The sequence below is a fragment of the Mugil cephalus genome, chromosome 1, assembly GCF_022458985.1.
Source record: "Mugil cephalus isolate CIBA_MC_2020 chromosome 1, CIBA_Mcephalus_1.1, whole genome shotgun sequence".
In the NCBI taxonomy this organism is placed as follows: domain Eukaryota; kingdom Metazoa; phylum Chordata; class Actinopteri; order Mugiliformes; family Mugilidae; genus Mugil; species Mugil cephalus.
This window is the reverse complement of record NC_061770.1, coordinates 13,952,111-13,977,778: the sequence shown is the minus strand read 5'-3', so window position 1 is coordinate 13,977,778 and position 25,668 is coordinate 13,952,111. Positions and strand designations below refer to the sequence as shown.

The window sequence follows — 25,668 nt, the reverse complement described above, 5'->3', positions numbered from 1 at the left end:
TGATAACTACTTTGCTGGGATTTGAACTTTATCACGCATGTGCTTTGGGTTTTGGTCAGTGTAAGTGTTATTTGTTGCTTCCTGTTATCCCTTTAAACATTTAATAGCAGTGCAATTCTTGGCCAGTTAATAGATAAACAAAATCAACAGGCATGTTGATTATGAACATCAGATCCCGGTTTTGCAGGGGCGAGTATTGTTTCGTTTAACTCGTTTAATTCTGTGTCTGTGAATGCAAATAAAATATTTTAGTCTATTGTTTGGGTAAGAAATACATTTTACAATCTAAATCAATGGATACTAACAGATTTGCTGATCGCTGGTTGCAACTTAATATTTGTGTATATGCAATGTATTGATGTGTGATTAATAAAAATTAACATTTGCAATACATTTTTAATAATAAATAGTATTGTCTGTTATTCTTACACTATTGTGTGTCTATTACACACTATACCGTTATATTTTGCAGTTGCGGGTATTCACCATGAGGCGTCGCTGTGATTTTAATGGCGCTTCTATCCAGCGCGGCGCAGAGACGTCGCATTTTCTGATTGGCTGCTGCTTCCTGGGGTCAAACGATATTGCGCATGCTCAGATGCCCTTTTACGGTTCGCGACTGAAATCTGTCAGCTCAGCGGAGCGGCGATTCCTCTAATACCTTCAGATATCTCCTAGTAGTTTCTTCTTCTGGTCAATTCTCAAAACTTCAAACCATCTTTTGAGCGTGGTCAGATTTGGATTTTAACTTTTCGACGCTCGGGGCCGAAGGAAACAGCAAAGAATGACGAGCAGTTCAAAGCGGAAAGAAGAAAGTCATTTGCTGAATGGGGGTGTAAAGCAGTCCACATGGAGCAAAGCCTTCAACAGTACTGCTGTCTGGGAGGAGAAGGTCAGTCTGTTGCCCCGTTTTAGCACAGCTCTTGGGTTATTTCGCCCCCTGTTTGTTGCCATAAAGTTCTGAGTGCACTCACTTTTGTGCAAGGCGTTCACAAAGACGGCTAACAGGAGCTAGCTACCATGTTAAGGATTAACATGGCCAGTCAAATCTAAACGAGCACCGGCTATTTTTTCGGGTGGTTTGGGGTTTGTTCAAAACAGCAACGTTTTGATTGTTTCTTATATTCACGAGTCCCCCTTTAATTCAAGGGATAAAGTCGTTGTATTGTTCGGCAGACAGTTAAAAAAAATCAAGTATTGCTAACACGTAGTTGTGTAAAACACAATTCGTTCACATTTGAAGCTCTAAAACAATACAATGTTTGACTTGTTAGCTTAAAAACTACTTCCACACTTTCTAATAACTGACCATAAATTTGCCAGTAACCGATTAATCAGTACATCAAGTAAAATAGTCACTCTTAAATGCTTTTGATCCTTTTCCCATAAGCTGAGTCCAAACGCCAGTCAGTCTATTTGGTGACACCTAATCACAACCCGCATAAACATAAATGATCCTCGGCCACCGAGGTCAGTCACTTTCTTCCAGAGATGACTTTCAAAGATAAAACTCTGTTGTGTCTTCCTGTTGAAGGACTGAAGAACTGGATTGCCTGCATCAGGGCTAGATGTGGCCATGCGTTTATATCATCACACACATTCTGCAAATAGATTTATCCAAAGGAAACATCAGAAGAAGAACAGAAATTTAACACCTAGAATGCAAAAGCAGTTTTACTAATTTAAGGATTTACATTAACACTATTTTAATGAAGCCGCATTTTGAGTGACGTTTCTATGTTTTCCTTCACAGGATGAGTTTCTAGATGTGATTTACTGGCTCCGACAAATAATTGCAGTTATCCTTGGTGTGATATGGGGTGTTGCGCCGTTGAAGGGATTTCTGGGAATAGCTATGTAAGTACTCTTTAACTTTATCAGATTTTTACGGAAATGTTACCACCTTCACATGTTTTCCCCCTTTTTATGTACCGCTCTTCGCCCTCCTAATTGCCCCTCGTGGATAAATAAAGTTGTTGTTTTTTTTTTTCCTGATTTTCTGATTTCATGATTTCTTTTAGATTCTGCATCATCAACGCTGGAGTCCTGTACTTGTACTTCAGCAGCTTTCAGCAGATTGATGAGGAGGAGTATGGAGGAACGTGGGAGCTCACCAAGGAAGGCTTCATGACATCTTTTGCCCTGTTTCTGGTAGGAATACTGTCTATAAAAATGTACAGACTATTTTTTTTTTGTAAGGATGCTAAATTTCCAATTGGGTTCTGGGTGATTGTCACTAATTTATATAAATTTTAAATCGGTTAGATTAATAACTAATGTTGTTATATTGAATTCTTTGTACGTCACTGCATCTCTTAGCATCCAGCGATGATGTGCTTCACAGTTGAATAGTTTTGGAATTCATAAAGAACAAAAATTACACAGTTCCAAGCTATTCCTTATTTACATTTAGTTGTACAAAATTAAGAGCTTCATCATTGTGCAAATAAATAATGCTAAGGGAACTAAATGTATACTGGCTGTAATCACAAAAAAAAAAAAAAAAACATTGGAGCTGGATAGTTTTATATTTTTTTATTCAAAATATTTTTTCTATAATAAACAATATGCATTGCTCACATCCATGATTGTGGAAAAGTGCCAGCTCTTTTAAATGATTGGCTCTTTGAGATGCTCTTTTTGGAATCTGCCGATTTCAATATTTGTGTCTAATCTTTAGTTTTCTTTTCTCGTTACCAGGTGGTTTGGATAATCTTTTACACAGCTCTACATTTTGAATGAGGGGAATCGACTGGACATTAACAAGAACATTTCAGCTGAAGTAAATTGTCAAGACACAAGAACTTCATGGTTTGGGGGCATCAGCGCTCCAACATAGAGTATGACTTCTCAGTGTGCAATGCATCATGGGGATCCTTGTCTGAAAATCAGGATCCAGCAAGAACACGTGATGTCCAAATAATGTTCATCTCTCGGTTTTGGAGGTTCCTTATAAAGGCGCTTTCAGTTACATCAACCATGTATCATATTTCTTCCTCACTTCATATTGATCAGTTCTGACAAAAACACTAAAGTTAAAAGCGAATAGATGGCTGATTGCAGTTCTATTGATGTTTGAATGGTACCTTCATGTAAAACGGAATAATAATTTATCTCGATCGACAAATGTAGATGATTTCATCTTGTTTAAGAAGAGTGTCATGAACGCAGATTTTACACTGTAAAGATAACAAGCAGTATGAGTACTCATCGTGGTGTATTGCTCATCCGTTGGTCACTCAAGTTACAGGAACAGGGCAATAAAAACAAAGTGTCTATAGGGTTCAGTCAGCACATGGGATTCATTCTGTGACTTCACTGTTAAATTCCCCATCTGAAGATTTACTCATAAATCGTTTGTTTCTTTTTTTTTCTTGAGAAATAATAGCAACCATAAATTTAAAGGACCAGAGTATGAGATTTAGTGTCCCCTAGTGGTAACCAAGTGAACACCCTTCTGTTACCCCTCTTTTACCCGGTGTGTAGGTGCCACTGTTCAAGCTCTTTGTACAACTGCATCGAGTCCTCATAAGATGTTGTGTGATGGGGCTGATTTAGGTTTAACAGTTCTATTTAATGTGTGAAAATACATCTTCCATACGACATAAACTGTTGAAGGTTTGTAACGGTGAAAACTTGCATTATAGTTATGTTTTCAAATAGCACATGGCATTTATATTGCTGGACTAACCTACCCGGCTTTATTATGAAAATGTTACGATACTAAAAATTTGGCTCCTCAAACTTTCATCATGGTTAGCCAGCACGGCCAATCATTTGTTTCCTTTTCGTCTTCCAAACGGTGCTATAGTAACGCCGCTTCAACCTAAAAAGCCCAACTAAGAGCCAGTATTTGTTCACTGCTCACAGTGTAGATAGGAAGGCTCATCCTAAACTCATAGTTACAGGTGATTATATGTGAATGAAAACATAATTATAAATACTCAACGATTCATGCTAGTTGATCCTTCTAAGTCGCACACACTGGTCCTTTAAGTTTGGAGCTGTCTGTCTTCATGACGTCTTAAAATCAATTCAGCTTGTTTTTTTTTTCTTTCTCCTCTGTAGATGTGAACATAGCATTTCTCAATGAAATCTGTCATTTGTTAATATTTCTGAAATATCTTATGTCTAACAAATGTTAAAAAAAAAAAAAAAAAACAACGTAGCAAACCACAGCTGTAATCTAACTTTTAACATAAAAACAAATGCTGGTTGTAAGGTGCACATATCGGCCTATATCCAGTCCCGATGCCAGGAGTATCGATGCGTTGCCACGTTGGTCAGGAAAAACCAAACAATCCAAGTTATCTCTCCGTACCGATCACTTCCTCTCAGCAAACCGGGATGACATGCAAATGTTCACAGATCTAAGGTCCTCCTGATCTGTGCACTGCCATTATTTGCTTTTTAGTGCGTGTAGGGGTCATTTTTTGATGACATCAGTTAGGGAGTAAGAATTATTTAATATTTGTTTTCTCACCGTAGCTTCCAGATCGAGGTCTTATCTGTTATTTTGAAATTAATTTAAGCTTTCTGTAAATTCTGTACAATGTCTGATGTTTTTTTTTTCAAATCCACCTGGTATTACAGATTTATTTGTATTTATGTTATATCGTGTCTGATGTAACATATTTTTCAGTATTTTATAGTGAAGAACTTTTAAAAACAGTTCTTGCAAAGTTATTGTAATGATACTGTTATAATAGATATGCAGCTGGTGTTTGAAATGATTGTATTTTCTGATCAAATCTTTTGGGAATCATTAAACATGGGCTTTATTTGGCCTCCATTTTCAAAGAGATGCCATCTGTTCCTTCATTGAACCGAACTGTTGGAGAAGGTTTAGTTTTGTCAGATCACTTATTCACGTTAAGACTTTGCAGTGGTGTTTAGCTGGAAGGAACTGTACTGGGAAAAAGTGAGCAGAGCTACACCTAATGTTCCTTTGTGTTATCACTTAATGTGCCTGTAGCATAAAATACCTGTTCCAGGTTATCAGAGTCCAAGAGGACATCTTGGATTCTGATTGTTTGTTTTTCCGACCAAGAGTGCAAAAATATCCCAAAAAATGGCTAAACAGAAAAGCTGCAAACCTTAATACTTGAGGAATCATTATCTATATGGTTATTGATTAGACTCGCTATTGGCCTGTATTTTATATTTTTGTTGTTTAGATTATAAACACAGTACTATTTGCATAAAATAAAATGAATAAAAACTCATAGTGGTTTCAGAATTATTGAGGGGGAGAGGGAAAATCTAATTACAGTTCCACGGTTTATGGCCGGCATCTGAGAACCTTTGGTTTTAAAGTAGACATGTATCCTGCTGCCAGTTCACGCAGTGCTAAAAAAAACTAAAGCTTTTAAAATCATTTCTGCTTCTGCTTCTCTGGTGAGTGACTAGCAGGAAACAACCAGTGCAGCTGGAAGATGTAACGTCTCCTCTTGGTAGTGAGGAGACTCATTGCTGCATTTTGAACCAGCCGCTGTCAGAATGATGGATTCCTAAAGAGCGAGGGGCTGCGGCAGTCGAGGCCGGAGGAAATAAAAGCGGGAACTATGCTCTCCAAATATTTAACAGACGGGAAAAATGATCATTTTCACATGGATCTAAGGTGGAAGAAGTCTGTGCTGACAACTGAGTGGGTTTACTCATCAAATTTTAAACAGCGCTGGAAGCAGCAGTGAGCTCATTTACTTCAATTAGTCACTAAGCAACATCTCACAATTAGAATGAAATTAACAATTGTGCTACTTGCAGTATTTTCCAATTTGAACTACAAAGGGTATGTCCTTATTAAATGTAAAGCACCAACTGGACTAATTGGTAAATAAAAAAAAGTGTATTTAAAAGCTAAATTTAACTGTTTGCTCTTGATTTCGTCATATTTTACATGCAAAACAACAAACAAGTACAGTAGAATGCTCTAATGCTCTAATTGGCTTTTTTTCTTTAATATTGAAGTGAACTGTGTGCATTCAACCTAATGGATTGTAACTGAATTACAACACCAGCCTACCTACAGGTAGAAAAGCTCTGGGTTACATAGTCCATATAGTACAGTAATTACAGTATTATCATAGTCCTGCACGACAAACTACAATTAACATACTGTCAGTGTCACCATAACCCCACACCGGGCTATACACTGATCCTGCGTAACGTCATGATCACCTTCCTAGTGATGTGTAGGCCTCCTTTGTGTGGTGGTGACTCCTCAGAGAATGGACACGGATCTTCTGACGGTGTCCTGCGGTGTCTGGCAACAGATGTTAGTGGGGATCTTTGGGTCCTGTGGGATGAGGGGAAGGGCCTCTGTGGACCTGGCTCGTTCCATTGCAGGTCAACACCATGTGCCATGTGCTATGTTAACTGCTTGTCCTGTGTGTGGTTTTAATGTTGTGGCTGATCAGAGTACATATCAAATATTTACATTGTTCACGCATTTATAAGTAATAAACACACTTTAAGTCAGAATGAACTAAGCACAGAGTTAATTAATTGTGTGGACACTGACATCATTCATAAATCTACCAAACCCACATCCTGACGTCATGCACCGAGATGTGAAAAAAAATAAAAAAAAATATGTGACGTAGAAGCCAAGATGGCGGCTCCCCTCTCCACGATGAAATTTTGGAAGCCGGGTAAGTAGGAGATAAATGAATGAACGATGCGTTTAATGTGCATTTTCGGGTCCCTGTTCACCTACGACTATGTGCTCGTGTGAATCGCGGAGTCTCTGCGGAGCTGCGGCCGCGTTCACGGCAGCTGCGCGACGTCTGCACGTTCAGTTCGGTTTAGCTGTGCGGAACCAACCTGCCAAAATAAAATGCACACGGACTCTAAGGCAGAAACCATGTTCGCAATAGAATTTGCGTCTTCATATATGTACTAGTATGTATAAAAAAGGGGGGTTGTTTCTTAGGACTTTCGTGTTATGGCCACTGCGCAAAAAAAAGAAAAAAAAAAAAAGAAGAAGAAGAAGCCATGGCTGTAATCCTCCTAAAGCCCGCTCACCTCTAAATAAAACATCTCCACCATCTGCTGTGCTCCAGGCTCCGAGGCTCCGGGGATCTCAGAGGAGCGGGAGCTCAACTCGGAGACCACCGGCTCCCCCATCATCTTCAACCCCCACACCGCCCTCTCCATAGAGAAACAGCGACAGAAACTCCCAGTTTTCAAGGTTCCTCATTGCTTCTCTCCAGGATGATTCTGTCCCTGTTTGTTTGCAAACCTGTGCGTGTAACTTGTATGTACTTTCATGTCCCCTATTCCAGCACAGAAACAACATCTTATACTTGGTGGAAAGCTTTCAGACTGTGATAATAGTGGGTGAGACGGGATGTGGGAAGACGACACAGATACCTCAGGTTTGTTGGATTCTTTAATAAAAAAAAAAAAGTCAAATTTGATCAAAGTCAAATAAGTTCAACTGCTCAAAAGCGGCACAATGCCGCAGTGGACTTCACGTGGATTAACTCCCCACAGTGGTTCGACTTGACCTTGTCCTGGTGCTTAGTTGCCTCTTTTTAAAGCAGGGTTTGGGCCACATCAGCTAGAGCTTAATTTATGCAGAGTCTGCTATTCATGCTCTTCCTTTCGGATCTACCTTCCCCTTTCATCCGGCTCCCGTCAGTACCTGCTGGAGGCCGGCTGGGCGGCCGAGGGGAAAGTGATCGGAGTGACCCAACCTCGCCGCGTGGCTGCTATCTCTGTAAGACTTCAATGGATGTCCTCTTATTGCCAATGTCGTTTCACCGCCCCTGGCACTTAATGTAGTTCACACTGCTTGCTCATTTCCCGCTGATAGGTAGCTAACCGCGTTGCAGAGGAGCGAGGGGCCTTGCTGGGACACGAGGTGGGCTACACCATCCGATTTGACGACTGCTCCGACCCCCACGCCACGAGGATCAAGGTATTCCAGGCGTGCGCCGTCGTCGTCGTGACGAGCCTTGCGGCGTTTGATTCGGTTCGGTTCAGTAACCAACCCCTGTGCTTCAGTTTCTAACAGATGGCATGCTGGTGCGAGAGATGATGGCTGATCCTCTTCTGAAAAAATACAGGTACGCGATTGCAACCGAGGCACCAAACGCTCCCTTTCCACTGCTTATATTTACACCTGTGCCATTGAAAATATGAGGCTTATGTTTATTAGGGCGCACCACCCCTGAGTGCATGTTAGCCCTGCTTCAGTAGGAAGGTGGATATTGATCAAATGCCATTTAGTTTGTCCGGATTTATTCTATCATCCTAATAGCAGAGTACAACTGTGCCCATACAGGGAGTTTATAACCCATCTATTTGTGGCAGTCAGCGATATAAAGCGCCCAGGGAGCAGTTTAGGTTTTAGATGTAGAGGCAGTTCGAACTATTGACTCGACTGTCCCCTGTCCACTTCTCTGTCTACCATCCACGGGTCCCCCACATCAACAGCAGCTGTTATATGAGTTGCTATGTGAGTGGGCGGGCTCTTAAATTTGATCTGATAGTGGACGTGCGTCAAAATGAACTGTCACTGGAACATGCAAACAAACTAATATATACCCTTACTTGCCAGTTCATTAGGTACGCTAGCATTCTAATATAATGGCCTTGCACTAAGTCATAGCTCCATGAAGTAATGTGTTGTACTGCCTCTGTCGTCTTGACAACCCATTTTAGTCAGCAGGCAAGGTTAAATAACAGAAACACTTCGGTCCAGTTTGACAGGACCACTGACAGGTGAAGTGAATAGCTCCTGTCAAACCGCCATGAATAGCTCTGATTATCTGGTTATCATGGCAGCTGTCAGTGGGTGGGTTATATTAAGCAGCAAGGGAACATTTTGTCCTCAAATTCGATGTGTTGGAAGCAGGGAAATTGGGAAAAATCTAAGGGTTTGAGGGACAAGAGACAAAAATATTGACAAGTGGGTCGGAGCATCTCCAAAACCTCAGCTCATAAATGCCAGGTTTCCCAGAAGGACATCACATCACACCATAATGAGACCATTATTCACTTGAGCTTGGTTCACTTGGTTTTAATGTTGCCCTCAGAAATGATCACGCTGCGTTATGACCCTGTTTTAACATAAACTAACCCACAGCGCAGTCGTGAAGCTCTATTATGTCATATTACGTACCTAATGAACTGAGCAGGGAGTGTGTGTGTGCGGGTAGGACGAGGAGAGAAATAGAGTGCAGTGAAGGAGGCGCAGCTCGAATGCAAATAAATGGCTCCCATTTCCCCGGCTCACCTCCGTAATGTTTTTGTCTTCCTCACCTTGCAACGACGTTAATTGGGTTTCTCTCCTGGCAACTAATGCTCTCTCTTGTCCTCAGTGTGTTGATGCTGGACGAAGCACACGAGAGGACCCTGTACACAGACATCGCTATCGGCCTGCTAAAGAAGGTAACACCGGCTGATGCTCTCGTTTAAAGAAATTAAGCTTTACTTAACCAAGTTTGGCATTTTCACCCCGACCCTGATTCCGTTTCGCCGCTTTCCTCCGATTCTCTGCGCAGATTCAGAAGAAGCGGCGGGACCTGAGGGTGATTGTCGCCTCCGCCACTCTTGATGCCAAGGTGACTGCGCCGTTTAGTTGAGCAGATGTGCTCGATTGGCGAGAAAAGATTAAGGGGAGCGCGGAAAAGTTGGTGTCAGGTCGGATCACATTGCACTGACACCTCCCATACCCCGATGATAGGAAGACACAATCGGGCCACGGCTGAGCTCGGGGTGTAGCGAGTCAGCTGAAATGCCGTATCGGACATCTTCTGTTCTTTCTGTTTTTGTCTGCGCACGCTAATCATCTCAGACTCACTCAAATGTCAGATTGAGGGCAACGAGAGTGCTTCCTTTGCTTTGTTGCCATTTAAAGTTCTTTTTACTAACTCCGATGTCTCTGTTATCTGAAGAAATTCCACGACTTCTTCAACCTGAATGAGTCCGGAGATCCGAACAAGGACACGTGTGCAATTCTGACCGTAGAGGGACGCACCTATCCAGTGGACATCTTCTACACAGTCAGGTTGTCGAGACACGGACTCGAAAGTGTTTGTGTGTAATTTGCGTATTTCTTTTAACTCAGAAATGTCTGGTTTTGTTCCCAGTCCCGTCCCAGATTACGTGAAGGCCACGGTGGAGACGGTGCTAAAGATCCACGAGACGGAGGACGACGGGGACGTCCTGGCTTTTCTCACTGGGCAGGTTAGCGGTCCAGCATCCAAAGCATTTCTTTGCTAATTGTGGACTTTTTTTCTCCCCCTTAACATTACATTTTGCCTCTTAGGAGGAGGTGGAGAAGGTGGTGTCTCTTCTGCAGGACCAGGCCAGGACTCTGTCCCGGTATGGCATGAAGAAGCACCTGAGGATTTTGCCCATGTACTCAGGTCTTCCTTATGCTGACCAGATGAAGGTGTTTGAGAGGGCGCCGTCTTCTGTCCGCAAGGTAAATGTGCTGCTTATCATTTTGTGGATTGTGTCTGTGTCTGTGGAGTTTCTGCTTTTTTGTCGTGTATTCTAGGGGTGGGCGATACTGGGAATTTTGGCATCGATCCGACACCAAGTAAATGCCAGAGCCGTTTATTGGAGAGAGTCTGGCCAACTAGGGAATGGACCGTCTGGGCTCTCCCGCTATGCTGATTGGTTCTGAGGTGGTCACATGTTTGATGGGCGCCATGTTGGATACACCTAACCAATATTCACTCATAGAGAAGTGGCAATGACAGAGAATAAAACTGGATTCAAAGATAAGCTTATGCTAGCTAGTTATTTAAGTGAGGGCCTTTTACATATTGACAGACACTGGCAATAAAATTTATAGGCCCATTAATGGTGAAAATAAGCGATTTATTTTAGGTATCTAATATGGTGCCCATGATTTGAGTTGGCCAGACTCTCTCTAATATACGGCTCTGGTAAATACAGGGCTGGAAACTGATACTGGTACTGATAGTTTTTGCATAAAATGTCATGATCATTGGAACTTTGGAATTCGTTTGTTGATTATGTTAAAACACATGTTTTAGGCTAATAAAAGTGCTTCTATTGACTAATTATAATTGTTTTACAATTGTTTTAGAAAAAAAGTCAGTGCAAAATAAGAAATAAGAAAAAAGAAAAAGGAACAATCTAACAAAAATATCAATATAGCAATGTTAACACCAGCAACAATGTAATAATAAATATAATAAATGCTCAGAGAGGGAAATGTTGGAGTAATTTGCTGGACATATAGAAGAGAAACTCTAACGAAAGTATAGATTTCATTATGCTATACTATACCGATACTAGCCGTATCGATATTTAGGTCGATACCCCAAGCCCTAGTGTATTTCAGAAATCTAAGCACTGCTGTATGAATGGTCATTCTTTCATTGTGTTGCCATGGATATCCATTCACCGGTGTCCACATATTTGCTGCGTCTTTTCTCGGGGTTGAAAATGTGTAGACTGTGACATACGGGACGACGGCGATATACCACTATTCCTACCTTCTGCTTCTTCCAGATCGTGGTGGCCACTAACATAGCCGAGACCTCCATCACCATAAACGGGATCTTATTCGTCATCGACTGCGCGTTTGTGAAGCTGCGAGCCTATAACCCTCGCACTGCCATCGAGTCGCTGGTGGTCACCCCCATCTCCAAGGCCTCGGCCAGCCAGAGGGCCGGGAGGGCCGGACGAAACCGACCTGGGAAATGCTTCAGGCTGTACACAGGTACTGCGTGAGTTTAGCAGCTCCAGATGAGAGCTCATTATTCCCCTCCCTCCACCCGCCCTCACATCGCCTCTTGTTCCTTTCATCAGAGGAGGACTTTGAGAAACTGCCTGCCTCCACCGTGCCAGAGATGCAGCGCACCAATTTGGCTCCCGTCATCCTGCAGCTCAAAGCGTTAGGCATCGACAACGTGCTGCGGTTCAGCTTCCTCTCTGTGAGTAGCTGGCTCTGCATCCACGGGGCGGCGGGGATGTGTTCACCCACTGTGAAAAGGAAGTGTGCGTTTTAATTAGCAGGGATGGCCGCTGGCCTCTGAGAAAAGACCCATGGAAACCGTAAAATGAACGCAGTCAGTGCCTGTGTGCTGTTTAACACGTGTAGACGTGTAGTCTTCTTCAAATACGGTCTTTAAGAGCAAATATTGGCTATTAAAATGCGTTTCCCTTCATTGTGATTTGACAGCCTCCTCCTGCTCAGACTATGGTCCAGGCTCTGGAACTCCTTTATGCTCTGGGAGGTAAGAAACTCTTAACATTCAAGATTTGGTATCAGCAAGCGCTTTGGAACCGCAGCGTCCACCCACTACACGCCGAGTCCTCATTGCTTGTGTGGCTCTCGCCAGGTCTGGATCATTACGGCCGCTTGACTGACCCCATGGGAGTGCGGATGGCCGAGTTTCCTCTCAGCCCCATGTTCGCTAAGATGCTACTAGAGTCAGGAAACTTCGGCTGCTCCAAGGAGATTGTTACCATAGCAGCGATGATGCAGATTCAGAATATATTCAGCGTGCCGCCCAATCAGAAGAAAGCTGCCGTGAGTGAAAAACAGGCTGTCAGGAGGAGCACGTTGCATGTTTTTTGGGCAAAAATGCTTCATCAGCATGACAATTACCCAGGTTTTGCTATCTCGCCCCGCAGGCCCGGGAGCACCGTAAATTTGCAGTTGCCGAGGGAGACCACCTCACAATGCTGAACGTGTATGAAGCATTCATTAAGGTAGAGTGAATAAAGTCGGAGGCAGTGGGCGCTGTTGCCAGGGATGGAGTTGACTCTAATCAAGGTTATGTGACTGTTTCTTTTGTTCCCTGCAGCACCAGAAGAGCTCCCAGTGGTGTCAGGAACATTTTCTCAATTACAAGGGTCTGCTGCGGGCCGTGACTGTACGGGAGCAGCTTCGGCGCCTCATGAACAAGTTTAAAGTGCCACGGACTTCCAGCGAAGGTGTGTGTGTGTGTAAAACACAGATCAGCCATAACATTATGACCGTTATGACGGGTGAAGTGAATAACTGATCTTATCTAGTTACTATGGCTCCTGTTTTGGGTGGGGTGTAGTAGGTAAGGTGTTAGAAACAGGAAAATTGGAAAAAAAAAAACCCACAAGGCTTTAAGAGACTTTGACAAGAGACAAATATTGATGGATAAATGACTGGGTCATAGTACCCCCAAAACTTTAGCTCTAGTGGGTTTTGGGGGTTGGCATTTTGGATTAACTTTACTCCGCCCACACTCCCACATACTCCAAATATGGATGTGGGGGTCATGTTGGGGTGGAGCTAAAGCAGCCGACCCACCTCTCTGCTGCCTGTTAGTTTAGGCGGAAGCCCTTAATCATACAGGATTTTAAACTGAAAGCTTTTTGACCTTCCGCATGGAGGTTTCTGCAGATCAGGTACCCATCAAATATGGTCCAAGGAAGGAAAAACTTTGTAGACCAATCCAACAGATAAGCTCCTGCAACGAGCATCAGAACTGGATCTAGAAGCGATGGGAGAAGGTGACCTGGTCCACCAGATTATGTTTTCTTTTACGCTGCGTTTGCATTGCCATTTGGTGTCAAAGTGACATCCTCATAAATGCCAGGTTTCCCAGAAGTTCATTACATCATAATACAACCTTTGATGTTATTCACTTCAGCTGTTGGTGGTTTTAATGTTGGCTGATGGATATGTAGGATATGATTTATGTTTATATTATGTGGCATGTGGGCATGTATCACTAGAATGAAATGATACCCAGTTTGATCTTATTATCATTATTATTATGAATGTTTATTTTATACAGGTGACCCAGATGTGATCTTGAAGTGCATCGTGTCTGGATTCTTCTCCAATGCGGCTCGTATTCACCATTCTGGCTCCTACAGGTGAGATCGCACACATATTATTTCTCTTTTCATATATATATATTTTTTTAGTTATACAACGTTGCCTGTCGTCTCATTTGCCAGGACTTTACGAGACGACCGTGAGCTTCACATCCACCCCAATTCTGTTCTGTTTGGAGAGAAACCTCCAAAGTGGTCAGTGCATATTCTCTATAAGCTGCTGCAGTGTCACTACGGACGTGTTGCAGCATTTCACTTTCTGTTTGTTGTAGTCTGCAAGAATCACGATCTAGTTTGTGTCCCCTTCAGGGTTGTCTTCAATGAAGTGGTGCAGACGTCAAAGTACTACATGCGTGATGTGACTGCTGTTGAGTCTTCCTGGCTGGTTGAGTTGGCTCCTCACTTCTACAAGCAAGCCAAGGTAGGCCACATAGATTAATGCATTATTTATTACTCCAGTTACTCTGATATTTTGTTTTTTGTATTACACTGTAAGCTCCTCTCGCCTCCATTTATCTCTTTTCCTTTCTCTTGTATCCTTTAGCACGGTTCACTGGCCAGCAAGAGATCCAGGGTCCTCTAAACCTCATCGTCATTTCACACCACTCAGACAGGAAGACTAATTTGCCACTGTGCCCCTTCCCACTTCACTGTATATAAAGATGTAATGTATATATATATATTGTCCATGTCCACATGCACAACCGTCTCTGCACTATGTGGCCATGCTACAATGGCATTAAACGGTCTATTTTTAGTGTTGATGTTAACACACGTAACTGTGTTGGAGTTTATATTTGATCTGTGAGAGTAAATGGTGATGAATGTGAGATGACGAGTCCAGGCTGTGCCTGACTAGAGTCCATTCCAGCATGGTCACGTAGTTTATTCATAGGTGTATATAGTCGGAGCAGGCTCAGGTTCAGGGAACGGCCACTGGTCTTTCCACACCTGGTTCTAGGCTTTGTTATTTTTTTAAAGTGCTGTATTTCTTCCTGTTGCAGGTACATAATGAAAGACAATAGACTGTGAGGATGTTACCTTATGACAGATTCAGATTTATTTTTCTTAATTTGCTCCCCTCTTAAACTGGGTGCCTTTTTATGTTTTAATTGGTTCACTTCAAATTTATTTTCAACGTCTTACAGTTCATGGACCTTCACACAGAATGTAGCGAGAGGTATATATTTTCAGGAATTCACTGTAAAACATTTATTTTTTTTTCCTCAGTCAGTCAACCTCAGATCTTCTAATATTGATACTGTGAAGAGATTGTTTGGATCGTAATTTTACACCTCATTTCCACCTACAGTACAGTACGGTATAGCTTAGACATAGTGGCCTTGTCACCACTTTGTGCCAATTTCTTTCATCAGCCTTTTTCACGTTTTGTTCTCAGATGGAATGTGCGAAACTCTCCCAAACATTGTAAAACACAAAAGCTGTGAAATTAAAACTAAAAGTGAAGTGCCATATTTTTTGCTGTGATGACCTGAAGTGCATCCGGAGGTGCGTCCGAAGCCTCAAACGAACAGTAGCATTTGCCTGATTTCACTGGCGGTCATGATACTTGCCTTTCCTCTCATGAGTCTCATGTGGCTCTTGGTTTTCGCTCAGCCATCAACAACCACCAGGTGTTTAGTAAAATGGCCAGTTACCGTATTCATGATTTACATTCTATGTTTTCTGCACGTTTTTATACATTTATGTTTTTATTTGTACTTCAAGGTTTTATTTTCCTTCAGAGTACCTGGCCCTGAAAGCTTTAGTGAGCAGTTTAAATAAAGATTTGTAATTTTACTCTGCTGGGATGTACTTTCAAACCAAATTTTGTTTCAGACTGCATGTTTTTTTTTGTTTGTTTTTCTGCAGAACTTGTCCTTGAGGTTAGGACTGTAGCTCGAGTAAATCTGTAATCAAACCGCAGTACAAGACAGTAGATAGATAACACAAATTAAAACTCTAATTAGATGGAAACACAAGTGTACCTTTGCATGTGAAATGGTACTCTGACGTAGACACTTAAGATCACCTCGTAGACTTGTTGCAGTTAATATATGCGAGACACTCTTATTTGTGTAGAGTATGTATGCAGCCAAAGCAGTAATCCGTAGACCTGTGTAACTGCTGACCTCTGAGATAAAAAACTGTCACCTGCCATTCTTCCTCACACGGTCAAATAAAGCCTTATTGTCATACACTTAATATCAGCCTCTGTTTGATTTGTTCACTCAAATATTATTGGTTTTTATGTAATGCACGTCATGGCCAGGGGGTGTCGCTGTTGCACCGCAAACCCCAGAAGTTTATCAGTGTGTCAAGGGATTTACCTGCATCTATATGTATTCTTTTTCTTTACAGATAGACTCATTTATTTATAGGGAAATAAACAATTAAAATTATGCAAACATTTTCTTAAATATAAGAAAATATAAGTGTGTCAATTACAGGTTTAGCCAATTTAAATGAGAAGATCCATGTTTTTTTCTGTAGTTCTGAAATGGCATTTTAAGCCACATGGTGTGTGTATTTTTATAAATACTGAAACTGATCTATACTGTCCTGCCACATGTAAGGGAACCGATGCTTCTAGGATGGATGGTATAGTCACCTGTGCTGTACTGTACATATCAGAGTCCTGTGTGATTATGACATTTCATTAGAGGTAGGTTATTATAAAACACAGATTAAAATAAAATAATAATAATAAAACAAGCAAACAAACATTAAAGCACAGTTATAACTTAAGCGGACTCTGCCAACTCAATACTAAAGTCTAATGATAACGTCAAACACTGATGTCCTCTACTTGATACACGAAAAAGTTAGATTTAAGACCTTAACTATTTTAGGAGATGTTGCATTTGCACAAATTAACTGTGACGTCCAGTCTGCGTCTCGTATATGTAAATATTCTCGTATTGAAAGAGCCCACTGAGGGGCAGGTGACTGGACAGGTGTGGTGGTAACTACTGCAACTGGATGTTACGTCTTCAGTTCAGGCATTGAACACATCCCCGTTGTTAAGCAGCACTAAATTAAAAGAAGAAGAAGAAAGAAAAAAAAAAAAAACGCGCCAATTTTACCTGAATTTGCCGTAGAGCGTCGGATAATGTCGTGATTCTCCTCAACTCCTCTGTTGGATTAATTTAATTCAATTAGCTTGGTAGCAACTTCTTGACACCTTATACAGTCTCAACACAAATAAGCTGTGGGCGACTATGAACGGTATGTGTACATTAACAGTTACTTATCTGCTATTGTGTCTTGAATGCACCTTATTTAACTACTTATACTAACGAAAAGTTTAGCTAGCTAGCTTAATTGCGGCCCAATGTTTGCGTTTGTTTGTTTGTCTGTCCCCTATTTTAACAGTTACAATGTTTCACTTACGTTAAAAAAAGCGCAAGAAAGCTGGTAATGATGGTGTATAGTCATTTTGGATGTTGTGGTTTGTGGTGCTGTCAAACTGTATTGAATTAAACACTGACACAGTTCAATTTAGTAGTACTACAAACCACAGCCTCCACATGGAAACACAGTTGAATCAACAGCGCTCTCAGATGCTTTAAATTCGTGCTGAATGCCATAACCTTCATGAAGCTAAATCTTAGCTTGGTGCAGGACACAATGTGTTTGTTTTCACCAGGGGAGCCATTGAGCTGGAAAAGGAGTGTATAATATTAATGGATTTTGTTGGCAGTCTTAACCCTTTGGTTGTTTAGCACTTGGACAAAAATTATGGTGGGAATGAAGAATATTTTTTACTTCCTTTTAAAACTTAAAAATGTTTTAATGTTCCTACAGTTACTGTTGCAATATGTGAAATGTCACTTCCAATAAGATGCACAAACGCCATGATCACTCTCCACGAACCTTTCAATTCAAGGCTGACACTAGGCTGGAAAAGTGCAGCCACCTCCACATATTTCATCTGCTTCTGTTTTGGGCCATGTTAAGTTAAGTTAAATTGTGACATTACCATTTGTTACAGCAGGGTAGCTGTATGCCCACTGAGGACTGCAGGTTGTGCCAGCTGATTTTTCTGCTCAGTATTTCTGCAGATTCAGTTGTGGTGCACATTTTAAAATTTGAAATTGGCCTGTGCACTGTCTTTTATAAAAGCCTGACAAGTAAGCTCGCTGAGAATATGTTTGCCTTGTAGAAACAGCAGGAAAAAAAAAGTGGTAAAGGTAAAAGCTACATGCAGCAGCGTCAGAAGTCGGAGACATATTCAGCCTTAGGAGTAAGGTTATGCAGACACATCCCTTTACATGCTCTGGGAAATTTACGTAGGTATCTTGCTGACACCGACACAAGATAACACTATTACTTAAAAATATTACAATCAGGAGAGCGATCAGAAGCAATTATAATTAGCCGTTGTCTTGTTGGCATTGGGTCTTTATTGGCCATAACTGCAGTAAGTATTATGGAGGAAAGCTGGTCAGCCAGTGGAGGGCAATAGAGGGATTGTCCCTTCCTGGTCTTAAGCCAAAAGCCAACAAATGGACTGACTGTAGGCAGAGGTGACTTCCCAGTAATGTGTGTGCTGAGATAAGTGACCATTTCAGGGGTGTTTATCTCTATACCAGTTCATTTTAGGTCGGTGATTCACGTTGAGGCATGAGTTACCACCTTTTTTTTTTTTTTTTTGGGTGTTACCCTTCTTATCTACAACATGAGGATAACCTGCAGAAAAGATTACAAGCATTTATAAAAGGAGGAAATAAAAACATAATGGCTTTTGCTTATGTTCACCACTGACCAATATGGACGCACTAATTAAACCCTTGATACTGTCCTGATGTATGTACCTGCATGAGGTTTATAATGGGAAAACTGAATCAGAGATTTTTGTCTAGAATAAGAGTGTGACATGTTTCCCAGCTTTGTATTGTTGTTGGCAGGTAGAAGCAGCGTGCAAGGGCAAAGAAAACACTGTAAGGAGACAGAGTCAGAGTTGCACCACTGGACTCCTTTTACACTTTCACGTCAATTTCAATTCGCTCATTTGTTTTTGTCCAAGTCATAAATATGCCGTCAGCAGCTTTCTTGAAATCGTCTCTGTAATTTCTGTCAGCTTTTATTTTTTATCTGTTCAGGGTGCTGCTTGTAATGTGTGAATGCCTCCCTGGGGATCAGTAATTGTGAATCCTGTTTTAGATCATGACCAGTAAAAGTATAGAAGGCACCTGAACTCAGCTGAGTGAGGAAAGGAAATTTGAATGGATTGAAGATACTGTACAACCCTTTGTCAGTCAGAAAACAGATTACATAATTAGGAACCACAGAATTGAAATAATGGTACGGATCATCTAAAACTCTATATGAATATTACTACATTTCCTCTACAATTACGTTGTGGACTATTGACTATCTTTTAAGACACCAAATCTAGGTTCAGTGATGTGAAATATGTATGCAATTGCAGCAAACGCAGCACAGTTTGTTTGATCACTGTCTCCCTATAAAGGTATTTGTCTTAAATGTCTCGCACGCTCTTTATTTTAGGGATCCTCAGACGTATGGTGGATTAATCTGAAGCAGCTCCCTCGGTGTCAGCTGACCGTACGGAGGAATTTATCAACCTGATGTCTTCGAGGAGGACAAAAACAAGTAAGAGGAAAAGAGGGCCACGTTTGTACATGTGTTTTTCAGTTCCACTCAGTTGCCCATTAGTGTTGTATAACCACATACATGTGGGGTGACAGCCGGAGGTATCAGTGATTAATTGCACGCGTGTGACTCGGACGGGGCAGCGGCTTGAACAGGTTGTGCGTATGTGCTTGAGTGTTCCTCACCATATTTCAGCGCTGTCAAAAAATCATTGACATGTTCCATCCAATTCAAAGAATGTTTAACTGTTTTAAAGGGTTTGATGGGAAAGCAAGTCATGTGTGAATTGTAATTACCCCCTGTTCAAAGTTTATACATGTTTTGAAAGAAAACAAAGTGGTTAATATTTCTCCACTCAATGACTTCTCGGTAATGAGTGTCCTTCTCTCTGTTTTTAGGCGGGTTTGCTTGTTGAAAGGGTTCACAGTTTGCTTGGATTATATTTAATGCATAGATGCGATAATTCTGTATCTGACCACAAACGGACAGAGATGTTTCATGCTGGTCATTTCATTGACCAGACTATTTAAATATGTATACGATGAAAAAAATATGTGATTAGTTGGTGTAATTGTGATGTTAGATATGCACATGACATGCATGTGAAGGTATTGTTGCTAAGTTAACTGGCAACATACTGAGATGTTATTGGTTAACATACTGGCGAATACTGGAAAATTATTAGCGAGTGTTATTATTATTCTACTCACATGCAAAATCCTGAATTATAATCGCTAAATAACTACACGTTTTATCTTTTTATTTATATTCAAAAATAATATTTTCTGAGATATGACGTGTGTGCATGTGATTATCTCCCCGAATATTTTTCATAGCACGGGCGATTCTTTATTTCCAAGCAGCTGTATGCATGAAAGAAAAAAAATTCAACCATGGGAGGAATTTTTACATTTGGTAGGGAGGATGCAATCAGTAGCATGGGACTCGCAGAGGCCTCCTCGGGTGACAAATTGAAAGTGTCTCGGTCTAGTTTATAGCCCTGATCAGGTCAAACGAAAAATATTGGAGGTCTGGGTGAGGAGACAGGCCCGCCTGGTGCAGATAAATGGACTGATCATTTCTTATTGAGAAACAATTCCTAAAAGGTAGTTTACTGTGTGACTGGGGAAGCGGCGAGCGGAGAGCAGAACACGCACCCACTGCTCCCTCCCTGACCCTTCCTCCACTGCCGGAATTAAATGGATAGAGAGAACGCGTGTTTCTGATGGCACTCCTCCGCCAGAGAGACACTCCATTTGTTATGAAGTAGGGGTTCTGATGAAGTGTAGGGAGCTCCTTTTTTCTTTTTTCCCCCCTTTTTTTTTCCATCCTTCCTTTCTAAGGCACTACAAGGCCGGCCTTCAGTCTGCTTCACATGAAATGGATGGAAGGAGCCGATTGAATTTTACACTCCCCTGGTCATGATTAATGTGTTTGGTGAGGACTATCTTGGCAGTGAGACTCCGCTACCACTAGCTGGTGCTCAAGCTCCTCCGTGGCTGCGGCTTGATAAGTTTGCACAGCGGTGCTGCAGGGGGGGTGGCTGTTAAACGGGGGCAGTTTTGTTCATGAAACTGGTCTTCACGTAGCCCACAACCCCGTTAACTCTTCTCCCCTCGTGTTAATAGAAAATCTGTTGCCCACTCGCTTGTTATTACTTCACGGTCAGTTTCTCAGTGTGCTCTGTACCCGGTGTTACTTGGCAGGCCGCGCTGTAAATGTCAATTTATCACTTAACCCACAGTTAAAGGGTGGGAGGCCTAATAAAAGATGCCAGCTCATGTTAGCGGATTCCTTAACAGATGCTGTCGGTTTACTTATTCACACTTTTTGCATGGACGTGTGAGGACGCCAGGTTTGAAGTGGTCCATTTGTCTTTGAAAACACTTTCATATTGTTTTGATTTAGTTTTTTTTTAAACTGCAGGTTGAAAATGTTAATATGAAAGATGTAAGTTAAAAAGCTGTGTTACTTGTTGTCTAATGCAGGTGCAAGTGAACACAAAGCCTTATTTTAACTATGCATGCGTTGTTCATTTATTCGTTGGTTTCAGTGCCCTCAAAAACAGGTGAGCCAATAACAGTGCATGACAACAACAGGTCACTAAAAAAAAAGAAATATAAATACATAAAAGAGTGCAGATGGTGCAATAGAAATAAATCATAAAGATTTGCAATGCTGTTGAATAGGAGGAATCAACACACAGGAACTGATCTGCACTAATTCTCCAGTCAGACCAGTCAGATATGTGTAGAATTTACTGAAGTTAAAAGCAGAGATAGATCATTTTTCACATCAGAGGATTCACATTTATAAACTTGTGTGTCCTGCTGCCTTCAGATGCCTGCAGGGATTTGACAAACTAAAAGAGCACACAGTGTAAAGAGATTGTGCACAACAGGTACCAAACGAATCAGCTCTTCTAATTTATTTTAACTGCTTTACTACCCTTCTCTACCCCAAACACACCCGATGTGGGAGTCTTATTTGCTGGGGAGTGATATATTAAAATGGTTTATGGATTTTTTTAAGCATTATTTCGTGCTAGCTGCATTTACTTTGCTGTTTGTTGATAAAACCGGTAAAATGGAGCTGCATCAGAAACAGATGTGGTCCTGTGACGTAGTGTTGCAAAGCGCAAAGTCTAAAACACTTTTTTGTACCAAAATACCAGAGACTGACTTTGTGTTACCTCGTTAGCATGAACCCCCGACCTGTTTACACCTCCCCTTCCACTTGTGCTCCAGCACATTCACAATGAATTATCAAACCGCCGGAGCTTCGCTTGTGTGTTTTATCGAGCTCACAGGCTCAGAGGAAGTTAAATATAAAATATATTGTCAGAGAGGAATATAACTTCTTAAATCACACAGCGACAGAAAACTGTGTCTTTCCAAAACATTCATTCAGAGGAACTCATCAGGAGGGAGGCTGTACAGAAAAGTGATGTTCTTGAGATAAGAAATAATGCACCACTGTTATGCAATCTGGACAAAATCTCAACAAAGAGACCGTTGTTTGACATTGTGCACACGGAGATCTTCGACTTCTGGTGAATTCTGTTTGACATCATGCTCTGCGTTATCAGTAAATCGCCTTCCTTTATAAGACAGGAACACTTAGTAAATATGTGAAGTTTAGGTACTTGGCAGCACTGAAAACTACAATATTTTTTCCCACACTTTTATGGGACACAAACTTAAAATAACTACTAAGACTTCCACAGAGATAAGGTAATTGTATTGTCTTGTAAATTAGAACGTGAAGTCAGTATCATAACCTCAGCACAGCCGGCCAGACGTCTTCAGAGTATCTCGTGATAAGGGACCCATATTTAATGGTATTAATGGCAGCCAGGCGGGAAGGAGTCGACTGGATTTACAGAAGTGCCTTAGATGAGGGATCAATAAAGAGGTAACTGAGTGGATGAGCCAGACTAAGCAGGAATAGGAGCAGGTTTAATTTTGCATAAATAATGTACAGTCTGAGAAGAGAGCGATAGATAGCCGGTCAATCCTCCTCTTTTCCTTTTTTTTCTTTTAATATAATTTGTCTTCCTTAATATCTATACGCACTTTATTTCATTTTATATCCAGCAGCATATTTTTACCCATTTACTTTTGGTCATAATCTCGTTTCTGCGCCGCTCCTGTTCATCTGTTTCCACATTAATTTCGCCGTCTACTGTGCACATATCACATGTGTTTTATATAGTTATAGACGCTGTAAGTGGATTGTATGTTGCCCCGCTGGAACTCCCAGAGCATCATCCTCCGCAGTACAAACCCTGCCTCGATCATCAGGACTTCAGGCGATGATGGATGGAGCTGTCTCCCTCCAGGTTGTCATAGCATCTGTTGCGCCGTGCTCGCTGCATCCTGCTCGGTCGAGGCTCGCGTGCGCACGGATGGATCTCCACTGCTGTTTGTGTGTGGGCCGATTGGTGGGTAATGACGGGAAATGAGCAACACAAACCTACCTTTCAGCACAAACCTCCCATCGTCTGAAGTTGCCGCTGTCTTGCATTTTATAGGTAATGGGTGGTAGTTTTTTTTTTTTTCTTTCTTTTACAGAGAATTTGAATAACGCTCATTGAAAGAGGTATTGGAGGCGCAGAATGGATTTTCATGGTTGAAATGTTTTAGAGCGCACTGGCCGGGCATATTCTGCTTAAGGTGAGGGGGGTCATGGTATAGGGGGAGGAAAGAGGAGATAACTGGAGATAAAAACAATGGGAGAGTGACGAAGGAAAGGATGGCTGAATGAGGGAGAAATCAATAGGAAATCAGTGTTTGGGGAGGGCTTGTCGTTTATCAGGTGACACGGTTAAACAGCGTTAAGGCACTAAAAGTGAAAAATAAGGGCCATCCCCATGCTGGTATTGATCACAGCGGAATGGGGCGGCAGAAGGCCGAAGCCACTAATAAAATAAGACGTATCTGAGTGGGAATCAGTCAGGGATCGATGGGCACAGTGATCAAGGCCAAAAACATCTTCACTGGGATTTAAGCCTGTTCTGCTCTCCTGTGCCCCGTTACACACCTCAGTGTGAGCAAAGGTTGGTCTCATGGAAGAAGCGGGGTCATTTAGAGGCCTTTGAGGCTGGACTTACCCGGGAGAACTACACAGATTTGGGCCAGAAAGTGGTTTAAAAGGGTGAACTGTTTGAGGGACAGAGTATTTTTTTTTGTCCGTACATGCTTTCATTTATATAAAACATAAGTTAATTTTGTTTTATCTTATTTTTATCTAAAGTTTATATGTCTGGCAAAGCAGGTCTCATCTAAAGTTGTCTTCACATCGTCTGATTGCAGTGTCATTGCCATTATATTGTACACATTGATTTATAGATTATATAGTATCTGCAGTTTGTTACATTTTCTCTTGCAGTTCCTCTCAGCCTTGGACAGATTTATTTGAAAACCTGTGCAGAGTTAACGCTATCCAACTGTACACGTACAAAAACGACACATGCCAAAAAAAAACCCCAATAATAATAATCTGCGTATGTATGCTTAAGTACAAATTTCCCTTTAAAAATCACAATCACAGAACCTCGTAGTCTGCCCACTATGCTTTCTAAATGGTCGGTATATATGAACATCAAACACAGCACTCCACTAATAAATACACTGTTTGTGCTACTGGTACAACTCCTAAATCCAGCTTGGTAATATTTCTTCCACAGTTAAAAATGAGTGCACGTGATGAGTATAGGGACGGGTTTAAGAGACCTCAGAAGGCTGAGAGCGCGTGGTACCCACGATTCATCGCTGCCCAATATATCTCGTCAGTTTTCTCAGCCATGAAGATGTTCATATGTACGGGTCACAGTCTCTTTACAGCCGTGTTCATTCTGAGGACAAGTTTGTCTTTATACAGTAAAGTAGTATATGGATATTACTGACTGTAGCTGGGGCACCATTTCTGCTGTTGTCATATAAGATTGATGTCATAAATCCAGTTGTGATGTTAAGGCAGAGTTTGATTCATTTACAGAAATTAGGTGAAAAGATAATAATTTCAATCAAAACCTTCAAGTTCATCTTTGAAAGTGTTTCTGTTTTGTCCCAGAGTAAGTTACACTAAGGTCTCAACTGGCCAGCTTTAAGTACCGCTGTTCACACCACGCGTTAAAATGCGTCTCCACACATGTGTGTCCAGCTAGGACTTCAGATCTGATCTCAGTTCTGTGCTTTAAATGAACACTGATTATTTGAGACACAGAAAAATCTAACATCTGCCGTCTCTGGTGGAATCGTTACCTGCTTCTGCAGCAAAACCACAAACAGCTGTTTGTTGTGTGTTTTCCATGACTTCCATATTTTGGAGCAAGCTGTGAAGTCTGCCTCTGTCTCTCTCACCAAAAGCACACACGTTAAACTGTTATTTATTGTTTGTCTTAACCCTGGCGTTAGTTAGACAGCGGCCGTTATTAAAGGAACTAAATGCGACTCCTCAGACCTCCACATGATAGCATCAATAATTAACCATATGCCTGTACATTGTTTTTTTTTAAACGACTGAATCACACACAGCGTACTCCCATTAAATCATTTCATTCGTCATATCTTGTTTAGATGTATTGATTATTTAGTTAGTCAACAGCTGCGAGGACACACTGTTTTAAAAGGCTCTCACTACTAATGAACAGACATCACTTATGGTGCTTTTGATTTACAGCCGTTGTTGTTTTGTTAATGAATGAAGCAAAACTCGAGCTTATGTAAGAGC

General features: G+C 41.4%; 2 protein-coding genes and 1 long non-coding RNA gene across 3 annotated transcripts; all 3 read left to right on the top strand.

Annotated features, from left to right (window-relative positions):
- The first annotated feature begins 585 nt into the window (after positions 1 to 585).
- Positions 586 to 4,804, top strand: rab5if (RAB5 interacting factor). Its single transcript, XM_047583748.1, has 4 exons — positions 586 to 892; positions 1,754 to 1,857; positions 2,022 to 2,151; positions 2,701 to 4,804. Exons 1-4 carry the CDS (start codon positions 785 to 787, stop codon positions 2,740 to 2,742), a joined length of 384 nt encoding a protein of 127 aa, XP_047439704.1. The 5' UTR covers positions 586 to 784; the 3' UTR covers positions 2,743 to 4,804.
- Positions 4,805 to 6,434: 1,630 nt separating this feature from the next.
- dhx35 (DEAH-box helicase 35) lies at positions 6,435 to 16,020 on the top strand. The gene is made up of 21 exons (XM_047583735.1): positions 6,435 to 6,653; positions 7,065 to 7,192; positions 7,287 to 7,379; positions 7,646 to 7,723; positions 7,820 to 7,924; positions 8,011 to 8,072; positions 9,330 to 9,399; positions 9,513 to 9,572; positions 9,906 to 10,018; positions 10,101 to 10,197; positions 10,280 to 10,438; positions 11,500 to 11,710; positions 11,800 to 11,924; positions 12,173 to 12,227; positions 12,333 to 12,523; positions 12,628 to 12,705; positions 12,801 to 12,930; positions 13,773 to 13,854; positions 13,939 to 14,010; positions 14,125 to 14,236; positions 14,360 to 16,020. The coding sequence occupies exons 1-21, from the start codon at positions 6,614 to 6,616 to the stop codon at positions 14,396 to 14,398; spliced, it is 2,100 nt and encodes a 699-aa protein (XP_047439691.1). The 5' UTR covers positions 6,435 to 6,613; the 3' UTR covers positions 14,399 to 16,020.
- A 949-nt stretch (positions 16,021 to 16,969) lies between these two features.
- On the top strand, positions 16,970 to 24,857 carry LOC125021083. The gene is made up of 3 exons (XR_007114306.1): positions 16,970 to 17,043; positions 19,330 to 19,434; positions 23,149 to 24,857. It is a non-coding gene; the product is annotated as an uncharacterized LOC125021083 (long non-coding RNA).
- The last annotated feature ends 811 nt before the right edge of the window (positions 24,858 to 25,668 follow it).

What these genes read in the sequence shown, in the direction of transcription:
- rab5if (XM_047583748.1), top strand. Translation starts at nt 785, where the DNA reads ATGACGAGCAGTTCAAAGCGGAAAGAAGAAAGTCATTTGCTGAATGGG. An exon ending in CTGCTGTCTGGGAGGAGAAG is followed by an intron (nt 893 to 1,753) that starts GTCAGTCTGTTG and finishes TTTCCTTCACAG; the next exon opens with GATGAGTTTCTAGATGTGAT. An exon ending in GGATTTCTGGGAATAGCTAT is followed by an intron (nt 1,858 to 2,021) that starts GTAAGTACTCTT and finishes GATTTCTTTTAG; the next exon opens with ATTCTGCATCATCAACGCTG.
- dhx35 (XM_047583735.1), top strand. Translation starts at nt 6,614, where the DNA reads ATGGCGGCTCCCCTCTCCACGATGAAATTTTGGAAGCCGG. An exon ending in AGAAACTCCCAGTTTTCAAG is followed by an intron (nt 7,193 to 7,286) that starts GTTCCTCATTGC and finishes CCCCTATTCCAG; the next exon opens with CACAGAAACAACATCTTATA. An exon ending in TGGCTTTTCTCACTGGGCAG is followed by an intron (nt 10,198 to 10,279) that starts GTTAGCGGTCCA and finishes TTTGCCTCTTAG; the next exon opens with GAGGAGGTGGAGAAGGTGGT.